The 11,032-nt window shown below is 51.2% G+C and overlaps 1 protein-coding gene across 1 annotated transcript; it reads right to left on the bottom strand.

Moving 5' to 3' along the window:
- Positions 8,155–10,159, bottom strand: LOC110257058 (vegetative cell wall protein gp1-like). Its single transcript, XM_021075599.1, has 3 exons — positions 9,470–10,159; positions 8,864–9,062; positions 8,155–8,621 (listed from the first exon to the last, which is right to left on the bottom strand). The coding sequence occupies exons 1-3, from the start codon at positions 9,860–9,862 to the stop codon at positions 8,176–8,178; spliced, it is 1,038 nt and encodes a 345-aa protein (XP_020931258.1). The 5' UTR covers positions 9,863–10,159; the 3' UTR covers positions 8,155–8,175.

The following is an 11,032-nucleotide window of genomic DNA, read 5'->3' as shown; positions in this document are numbered from 1 at the left end:
TATACTAGAAAGTATCAGAGTGCCTCAAACATAAGGAAGGTACATGTTTGCTGAATCTCCTTTCAAAAACAGACAGGTCGCTAGACACAGGAGGCAACTTCCTTTTCTCCAACTATCCTTCCGACCTTGACCTGGAACTCACCTGGGTGTGAGGAGCATATGAACTGGAATTTCTAAGTGGCCTATTTACTTTCCTCAAGGAGGTCAATTTGGACGTGAAGATACTGGTTTACAGAGACGAGAGTGAGAATTCATAGTCTCCCTGGCAGTGTGAAACAGTCAAGTGAAACTCTTAGGCCGAGGCTGGATCCTATGCCAGGATGGCCCACTGTGCCTACACACTAGAGCCACTTGAAGAGCTTTATAAAGAAAAAAAAGGCGGGGGGGGGGGACGGGAATGAGGTGGGGGATTTGCAGGTCTGTGGCTGTGACTTCTACCTGGAGACCCTGCCCCCGCCTTTGGTTACAGCTTTTCTGGACCAGGACGGACAGCCTGGCCTGGCTCAGGGGATTAAGGATCTGGTGTGGATGTGGCTGCGGCAGAAACTCAGCTGCAGCTCCTATTTGACCCCAAGCCCGGGAACGTCTGTATGCTGCAAGGGTGGTCCGAAAAAAAAAACCCTGCACTTCAAGAATTCTAAATGCACCATTCTCCAGCTCCTACATGTTTTCTGGATAGTTATGTGATTCTCAAGCTTTCCTGTTAAATGACCCCCTCCCCATATTTTTGTTTTGTTAGACCCCAGTGCAGAGCCCAGCCAACTTCTCTGAGATGATACAGGTGGGCATGCTTGCATTCCAGATCCGCCTGGAGTTTATTTTGCTTTGGTCATTCTCCAGGTGGTACTGCCTTTGGAGTGTTTGATGTATATCCTTAGGTATTGTGGATCCTTGTGCGTTTCTACGTGTGTGTGATTTTTGCTTTTTTTTTCCTTTTCCTTTTTGCCTTTTTAGGGCTGCATTGTGGCCTGTGGTGGTTCCCAGGCTAGGGATCCAATTTGAGCTACAGCTGCCGGCCTCCACCACAACCACAGCAACATGGGATCGGAGCCGTGTCTGCAACCTATGCTACAGCTTGAGGCCATGTGGCTCCATAACCCACTGAGCGGAGCTAGGGATTGAACCCGCATCCTCATGGATGCTAGTCGGGTCTGTTTCAAACTAAGCCACAAGGAGAACTCTGATATTTGCTTTTTCATGCATTATGCTATAAATCTTTTTTTCTTTCTCTCCTGCCTCCTTCCTCTCTTCCTCTTTCTTCGGTTTGCTCTTTCGCCCTTTCACTTTCTTCTTTCTTTCCCCCAGCCCATGGCACCTGGAATTTCCCAGGTCAGGGATTGAATCTGAGACCCGGCTGTGGCCACACCAGATCCTTAACCCACCATACCAGGTCAGGGATCTGGCCTGCGCACCGATAGCAACCCAAGCTGCTGCAGTCAGATTTTGTGTCACAGTGGGAGCTCAAATGCCATAAACGTCGTGTTTCCTATTGTTTTCACTCAACAACATGGTTTAAAGCCATTTCTATTGATTTGTGTATAAATCTAATATAGTGTTTTACACATGTTAGGTTGGGTCCCAATAGTGGCTCTGGAAATCAATTTGGCAGGGGCCTAATCAGCACTGATCAGAAAGAAATACAATAAAACAGAAAACGTCAGAGTGCTTCAAACATAAATAGGGTAAGTGTTGTTTCATGAAACTCTTTTCAATCCCAGGAAGCAAAGTTTGAGGAGTTCCCATTGTGGCTCATCAGCGATGAACCTAACTAGCATTCATGAGGACCCGGGTTGGATCCCTGGCCTGGTTCAGTGGGTTAAGGATCTGGGGTTGCCGTCAGCTCAGGAGTAAGTTGCAGACTTGACTCGTATCTGGTGCTGTGTGGCTGTGGCATTCCCAGCAGCTGCAGCTTTGATCCAACCCTTAGCCTTGGAACATCCATGTTCTGCGGGTGTGGCCTAAAAAGCAAAAAAAAAAAAAAAAAAAAAAAAAAGAAAAGAAAGAAACAAGAAAAAGGTTGAAAGTTCAAGTGCGATGCTTCTGCTTGCTTTAGATTTTTCTGCTTTTCACCCACATTAGTAATAAAGACGAGGTGACTTCACAACACCCACCCCCAAGCACCCTGGTGAATCTCTTAATCCATGTGAGTCTGTGAGCAACGCCCTTTATGCTGTGGAAGCCTCCAAGTACAGCACCAATGGAGAAGCCAGAGGACACAACATAGAAATGGCTCAGAGACCAGATGAGGAGGCCTGAATCCTGCAGGTCGTTCCATCAACTTAAAGCACGAAGTGAGAAGCCCGGGAGGGCAGAAGAGAGGCAGCAGCTTCTCACACACACCTGGGATGCAGTGCAAGGGGGCCGGGAGGTATGGAGCACCTGCATCCTGGGTCTGCAGGGCTCCCCTGTCTTGTCTCTCTCTCTCTCTCTGACCTTGGCCTTTTCCAACGAAGGTGAGTTCTAAGGGTGACAGTGGAGGTTTGAGCAAGGGACAGAGGTGACCCAGGGCAAACGCACAGGCTCAGAATCAGAGGACTGGTCGAACTGGTACAGCTGTAACTGCCCATGTAGTCTGACCACGAGCCCTGGGTGTTCTGTGCCAGAGGACTCCAAGGCCAGAATGGACGTCACCAGGAAGCAGCTGCATTCAGATGGTGACTCTTAGGTGACTGGGATTTTATATACCTAGCGTTCTAAAATCATCGTTTGTGCCTCATGAAAAGTGAAAGCATCAGGAAGTTCGCATATTCTTCTCTATATTCAACCAGACCAAACTCCGCTTCAGTTATTTGTGATTATGGTCAGGAGTGCAGCATAGTTTCTCAAGGAGGCTTTTGTTCCAAGCACAGCTGCCATCCTCTGTCTCAAAGCCAAGAGACAAGCTGATGGTAGAAAAAGGCAGCTCTTTTCAAGGGAGGGAAGAGAGGGGATGTTTTCAGGCGGCCTCCAAGGCTGATGACTCTCCTGCTCTCTAGGCGGTGGCTCCAAGGAAGGAGGCACATCCCAGGCCAAGAGAGCAGGCGTGGCTGGAACAGAGGATCCTCACTCAGCTGTGCCTTCAGCAGAGAGGCTGGGGCATTGCCAGGTGGAGTGATTTAGCATCCCGGCCAGGAGGGGGCGCCTGTCCTTCTCCAAATGCCGCGTTCCGATCATCTTGCTCAGCCCTCGGTGGCCAGCAGGTGGCGACGAAACCTGCCCTTGCGGCCTCTTGCCAAGCGCAGGCAGGCGCAGCAGCCCTGCGGTCTTCCCTGCGACCGAAGGCTGTGTTTTTCTCCGGACAGACTGAGGACGTGCCTGTGGGGCTTTGGGACACGGGCCTGGTGGGGCCCCTTGTTCAGAAGAGAAGACCGCCATCTGCGCCCGAGGTGTGCGGAGGTGCCTGCAGACTCTGATCCAGCGCAGAGCCTTCCTTCCCCGCGCCGTCCTCTGTGGTTTCCTCTCCACTTTGTCAGGCGACACCGTAACAGGGCTTATTTTACAGCAGGATGCGGTCTTTAAGGGAATGGGCTTGGTGGGAGGAAGGGCGGGTGGTGGGGCGTCCCAGGCAGGGGCTGTTTTGTGGGGGGAAAGCCTGCACAGATTGTGACCCGGAAACGCATGTGCGATGGTGGAAGGAGGACCCGAGGTACGGGGACCCTGGCGTCCAGCCAGTTGGATGCAGTGGGGACCCGTCACGGAGCCTGGTGAGACACCCAGAATCCCTGGGCGAGAGGGACACGTTTGCAGTTAGGAACTTACTTTCGTTCCTTTCTCCTCCCGTGCCCCCTGAAAGTTGGAGGAATGCCTGTTTTCATTGGCGGCATCCAGAGTGTCTGCTTGGGGCGTTCCCGCTGAGGCGCTGGTATCTGCCAGGCAGAGCAGGTAAAGGACCCTCACGTTCCAACGGCGCCTCGCATTGGACCCCTGCCCTGGAAGCTCCACATGCCTGGGCCGCGGGGTGGCCAAGAAAAGGGGAACCCATAAAATAGAGTGTCTGCTTCCCTTCCTCCTCAAGGGCACGGAACTGTCCCCTTCTTCACGGGTGCAGAAGAGCTTTCCTAACACCCGCGGCATATCACCACAGGGGTAGAATGTCAAAGCAGTAGATAAGTACTGAACATGCAATGGGGCGTCGTTTTCAAACACATTCGTTCTAAGTCTCATCTTTGAAGTCTGTCCAAATCTGAACTGACAAGAAATTACTTTCCTGGATTTCATGGAAATTATCTCTAATATATTTAATAATCACCTCTTACTTGAGCTTGTATCCAAATTCAAATGTCGCCATGCATGTTGGCTTCTCATAACACAGTAACTGTCTTAAGTATTTGTAAATATTGGGTCATTGAAATGTCTTTTGCAGGATTGCCCTGTGACTAGCAGTGTTAAAAATAATACTAGCCAGGCCACTACCAAATTTTTTATAAGAATGTAATAAAAATACTGTGAGTCATTGTAGGAGATACAAACAAGTGTTGTGACTTTTTTAAATACTAGCGGTTGCATACTATGAAGACAGTTTGAGAAGAAATACATTCAAATGTAAACCTTCAGCATATTTAAAAGCCAAAGCAATGACACCTTTTTTTTTTTTTTTTTTTTTCTTGCTTTTTTTCCCCCTTAATGGCTGGCCCCTGAGGTCTCTGGAAGTTCCTGGGCCAGGAATTGAATCTGAGCTGAAGCTGGGACCTATGCATGTACCTGTGGCCACACTGGATCCTTTAAGCCACTGTGCCCGGCAGGTGATTGAAGCTGTGACTCTGCAGCGACCTGAGGCACTGCAGTGTGATCCTTAATCCACTGTGCCACAGCAGCAACCCCACAATGGCACCTTTTGGGAAATTAGAGACTTTCATTTCAAATACACTTTCTTCTGATAAATCAAAATACGAAGGCCTTTAGACTCATATTGTATATCTCTATTCAATTGATAAATTAGGACATCTATAATTTTAATTAATCACAACGCCCCTGGGAACTCTTTTGACAGTCTCAAACTGCCTGTTGAAACCACAGTTATCTGAAGAGATCTGATGAGAAGTGACCTACACATTCCAGGGATGATGTCTGTCTGAAATAGGATGTAAGAGACTAGTGTGAGTATTTCTATGTCAGAAAACGGGATGACCTAGATCAAGTAGATCTATTTCTACAAAGACACAGCCTTCAGAGACTGAATCATGCATAAGTGGAGAGTCTGAAGAGACCAGTAATGAGTGAGGAAAGAAAGAATCCAAGTCAGTCTTCCAAGTTTCCCTGCAGAGAAAAGTCCCAGCCAAGGACCAGATGACTTCCAAGGTGAATTTTTTCCAACATTCACAAGAGAATGAGCACTCATCATTCTCAGACTCTCCCCATAAATATAAAAGGCAGATACCCAAAAAATCATTTTAGGAGGCCACCAGATCCTACTATCAGAGCCACACAGAGACACGAGAAGAAAACTATGTGCCCATTCCCTTGATGAGTCAGTGCAAACATCATCAGCAACATACTAGCAAACCCAATGCAGCATCACCTGCAAAGAGTCACATACTGTAATGGAGTGGAATTTATTCCTGGAATAAAATGATGTCTTTTTCTTATATTCCATTTTTCATTGCAAAATAACACATAGGCCCAATGGAAAGATAAACAAAGGGTTTTGGAATACTTTTATACATTTGAAGTTCGAAGCTCAGCCTGATCAGAGAATGGACTAAAGAGCTAACTCATTATTGCCTACTCTAAATTCTACCCTTAGGGGTATGTGAACTCATGCATCCAGTATGGGAGATGGTAGGGAACACATCAGGTTAGGACTCGAGGGACAGCTAGGAACGATGCAGTCTTAAGTAGAGACGTGGATGGTGGTGGCCGTAGGGCTTCTTTCCTCCCCACTTCTCCTGCTCCAGCCACACATGGGCCCTCAGTTCCCCACCACAGCCGAGCTCCTCCAGCCCAGCATCTGGGTCATTCCTCTTCCCTTTGCCTGGATAACCTTGTCCTGATGCTTCATGTGGCTGGCTCCCTCTTGTCTGTGGGGTTTCACTGTCACTGTCAGCTGTGAGAACAGCCTTTCCCTAGTTCCCTCTCTGAGCAGCCTCCCTGGCCCACCCGTGAGGCTCACCCGCAATGCCCTTCTTCTTTCTGTGTCCTTCTCACCATCTGAAAGGGTCTCTTTCACTTGTGCACTTGCTGACTGTCTGTCCTCCCCCATAGCGTGTCAGCTCCAAGAGGACAGACACTGGGTCTGTCTGGTGGATCCCTCTGTTCCCTGCCCATTCCCTGTACATTCCTCGGAAAACAGCATTTCAAATAGTCTGATAACTGTCCGTGGAAAAAGGCAGCTCCTTGACTTTATTCTTTCCTGTGTGTGGATAGAAAGGAATTTCTGGTTATCCATCCTGATGCAGCGTGCATCTCTGTGCATGCCCTTGTCTGAGGTGGCCTCTGGAGGTTTTGTTCAGGAATGCCTCCGAAGCAGAAGTCTTGGCTCCATGAGGGTGCAGGAGTGTGTTTCAGGCCCCTTCATCCGCATGGCCACACTGCATTCCAGACGGTCTGAGGGAAGACCCACCAGCAGAGCCACCACCCCTGAATGTGCAGGCTGAGAGACAGGGAGTCTGGAGACCAGCAGAGCCCATGAAACCCCTGGGGATCTGGACACGATGCAGATTGTGCTGCAGGGGTCAGGACTGGGGCCTGAGATGCTGCCTTGCTCACAAGCTCCCCAGAGAATTCCCCAGAGGCTCCATCCTGCCTGCTCTCTCCTGCAGTGTCTGGGCTCCGCAGGGATCAGCCCCTGGGCCCCGAGCCTTTGCCCTGCCCACTGCCTCCCAGGCCATCAGCCCCAGCAGGAAAGCCTGTGCTTGTGTCTGGTCTGCTGGCCTCAGGCCCTGTCTCCATGTGGCTCTCAGCCCAGGCTCCAGAATCCCTGATGCCTGTGTGGTTCTCGGGGTTCTGGGTGGGGTTTTCCACTCAGTGTGGAGGAAGCGGTCCCTTCAGTTCCCAGGATGTTCCAAGGCCCTGGGTGAGCTAGTGGACATCGGGGATGACGTTTCCTGCCTGTCCCGTGTCTCCTCATCTTCTGCCCATAGTCCCTCTTGGATCCCATGAAGTCCCCTCCCCCATCATTTCCTGGTCCAGGGGGCTTGGAGGAAGGGGAGCCTGTCTAACACCCCAATGCAAAGGGGAGCCTATCACCTAGATCGGGCCAGTCCACAGAATTCATCTCTTTGGTTTCGGGAACCTGTTGGAGGGTGGACCTGTGACATGGTCCTGGGAAACCTGTGCCTGGCCTTGGAACAGCGCTCTCGTGGATGAGAAGCTCGGTCCCCTCTGGGGGGCTGCCAGGCCACTTGTGGCTGACTGACCAGAGCGGGAGGCCCCCGTGGAAAGCAGAATGAAGGTCAATCCTGATGTCATCATTTTTGGCCCTGGGTCCAGCTGGACCTGAAGCTGACTGGAGCTCCTTGGGGCTGGGCCACCTGGGAGCTCTCTTGAAAATCGTCAAAGCAAGGCACCAGCTTGCCCTGAGGCTTGTGTGTGACAGTGTGTTCAGCACAAATTCGGGAGGAAGGAAGGCTCCAGAAAGAGGAAGCCCAAGAGAGCACCTGCCCTCCCTCCCACCCACATGTCCCCCCCACCGCCCACGCCCCGGGCTTGTGGGCGCACACAGAGTCCAGGCCAGAAGAGGGGGGATCATGGTGGGGGTGGGGAATGGCAGCCAGGAGAGACGAGGGCGCCTCCAGGTGGATGGCAGGTGTTTCCCCGTTACTGGCATCTTGGCCTGTTTCCCAGTTAGCTTGGAAAGAATGAAAACCACAGATGCCTCAGGTGGGCGATAAGGAGCTGTGTGCGAGAGGGAGTCCAAATCAGAAAAGGGCTGTATTTTCACCAAAACCCCAAAGGCCAGGTCACCAGCCCCCTTTTCCTGTCAGTGGCCAGACAGTCAAAGCCACCTTTGGGATGGTTTCCTTGAGGGGAACATCGGAACAGGTCCAGAAACAGAGACCAAGAGGATGAAGGCTCGGGAGAGGCGGGGGGAGGGGAGCCTGCTGAGTCTGTGCCTTGGATACAAGGCTTTCTTGGGGTGGGGGATGAAAGAGGCTGCAGTGAGACAGGCGTGGTGGTTGCACAGCCCTGGGAATGGACTGCAAGCTCCTGAATTGCATGGCATAAAAGACGACACGGTGCAACTTGCAAATTTTATTTCTAAAACATAAAGTAAATTACACCATACATAACATGGAAGAGAAATAGGAAATCAATACACATCCAAAGACAAATGGCGAGAGGGGAAGGAGAGTACATTTCGGGAGGGGGAGAGGGTGAGTGGGGCTTTTGGGGAGCTGCTGGGGAGGGCACTTGCAGGGGCGGAGGGGGCTTTGGGGAAGGGGGTTTTGGAAATTGGCCTGGGGCTCTTGCCTGAGCCAGCTCAGGACTTAGTCTAGGGGCCGCTGGAGCAGGCAGTGCAGGCTCTTCCTGCAGGGCTGCTGCTGGATTCTCCTGTGGCCCTTGGTCTCCTGCAGGAGCCGGAGAACTGTTTTCCTCCAGTGGAGGAAAATGCCCGTCAGTGTCTGGGGCTGGGGCCAGAGAGGCTGCAGGTTCTTCCTGCCCGGGTGGTGTCTTGGCCTCTGGCTGCGGGTCTCCTGCGGGAGCTGTGAGAGGAGAAAAGCGTCCCTGCATGCCTGCCTTGCCATGTGCTCTCCCAAGGAGAGCAGTCTTCCCAGAACCTTCCAGTCCAGTCCCCACCCAGCAGCTTCTGGTGTGCAGTCCACCAGGTGGGTGGCGGGGGTGAGTCTTTGTTCCTGGCCTAGCACCATCCTCTAGGGTCTCCCCGCCGTGTGGCCCAGAACTCAGCTCCCCGCACCCCCACAGGGCCCCTTCCCCATCTTCTCACCTTCAGGCTGGGCCTCAGGGGGGGCCAGGCCATCCAGGGGTCTCAGGCCCAGGTGGTCTCTGTCCTCGGTCTCAGAGCCGGATGTTCTGAGCTCCCTGTGAGCTCGGGAGAGGCCCCTGGGGGGCGGCCTGGGGGGCGTTTCAACTGGAGACCTTCTGCCTTCCTCGCCCAGCTCCTGGCGGGGCTCAGGTGGGGGGCTCTGCAATGAGAGTGAGGGGCAGGGAGCCCGGCCCCAAGGGGTCAGAGCCCTGCGTGGCCATTACCTTCTCTCTGCTTCTTCTGCCCCTTGACTTTCTGCTCCCAGATCAGGTGAGGGCTTGTCTGCTCTGATACAACCCCCACCCCCCTGTGAGGAATGAGACGTCCCACGGAGGCTGGGGGTACAGCTCACACACAGGGCTCAGCCTGACTCTCAATCAGCCGGCTTCGTCCTGGGGTGTGGACATGTCCCAGGGACATCCAACCCCATCAGGCTGCTCTTGCTCGAGGCAGACCCACCCCTCACACCCCCCTCTGCACACAGGCATCCCAGGAGGGGACACGGGGCTACTGTTTGGGATCAGAGAGGTCCCTGCACTGGGCTGGAGCTCCCTCTCCCTGTGTTACCTCTGGGCCCCTGCGGGCAAAGGCCCGAAGGCGTCTGCCCTGGGTGCTGATCCATCGTCTGCTGCTTTCGATGAGGTTTCCTCCTCTGGGCCCTCTCCTGCGGCTTCGGCCTCGGGAGATGGGGGCGCAACAGAGCAAGTCCATCCTTCCTCTGTCCTTTCCTGGAGAAATGGGTGCCTGGCCACCCAGGTTCCAAGTTCTGTTGGGCTCTGTTGCCAGGGAAGTGAGGTCACTTCCTGGGGTCCCCTTCGCCGGGCTTCCTCCTTCCACCAAGCTCCCCAAGGGTACCTCTGGGCTGCTCCAGCTCACCCCCAACCCCATGCCAAGTCTCAGCAGCGTGACACTAACGCAGCACAGCACACAGCCACGATGGGAACTCCTTGAGCGGTTCATTTCTTTGTATTGCCTTCAGCGTCTTTCACCAAGTTCTTTCAGTTTTCCGAATCCGGGTCTTTGACCTGCTGGGTCAGAATGTACTCCCAGGTGTTTTATTTTTGTGAATGTCACTGTCCACGAGGGTGTTGTCTTGATTTCTCAACCTCTTCCTTTCCTAAACTCCTCTGCTGAGAGTTTGTGACGAGGGTGTAGATATGCAAGCAATTTCTTTTTTTAACTCATTGAATTTCACGGCATTTATCATTGTATCATGATCATCACCACCCAATTAGGTAGCATTTCCACCCCAAACCTGCAGCACATCCCCCCACCCCCGCCCTGTCTGCTTTGGAAACCATACGTTTTTCAGAGTCTGGGAGTCAGTATCTGCTCTTCAAAGAAGTTCATTGTGTCCTTTTTTTTAAATTAAAAAATGTTTTCTTGTTAAAGAATGCCAGAACTATTAGAGTAGTAAAAGAAAAGATCGCTGATCACAGATTGCTGTAACAAATACAGCAATAATCAGAACGTTTGAAATACTGCAAGAACGGCCACAGTTGTGACCCAGACACACGAAGTGAGCAAGTGACATTGGAAAAACAGCATCCAAAGACTTGATTGATGCAGGGTTGCCACGGAGCTTCAATTTGTAAAAAACTCCATAAAGCAAAGCACGATGAAATGATGTATGCCCCTATTCATAAAATGGGCAATAAAATCATGAAGATAAAAATATCACACATTTGAACATCATTTATAAGTAGGGTTTTCACCTTGGTAATATGTGGGGAGGAGCCTCCATACTTCAGTGAACATTCCATTAAATCTCATACGCGGTGATTCCAGAAAAGTCTAGCAACACACTCTGATACCAATAAATTTTTGGGTGATGCAAACGCACTGCTAAGCTCATATACTTGCCTTTTGAACAACCCTTACATTTGAATGTATTGGGAAGACGGTTGGCTGCCTTTGGGGGAAAATACACCACATGGAGTATTATTTAGCGTTTAATTTATTCTTCTTTCTTTCTTTTCTTTTCTTTTTTAAAATATAGACATGGTAAAACATGCCTCTGGTAAATTTATACATTTTTTTTGTCTCTGCCTACAAAACCTCACTGAGAATATGTAGAATATTTTCTTCATTTTCTCGAGGCCATATTAAGTTATAAGATTGTTTTTATTT

Source organism: Sus scrofa, chromosome 15, assembly GCF_000003025.6.
Source record: "Sus scrofa isolate TJ Tabasco breed Duroc chromosome 15, Sscrofa11.1, whole genome shotgun sequence".
Taxonomy (NCBI): Eukaryota; Metazoa; Chordata; class Mammalia; order Artiodactyla; family Suidae; genus Sus; species Sus scrofa.
Note: the sequence above shows the minus strand (reverse complement) of the source record. Positions and strands in the feature narration are given on the sequence as shown.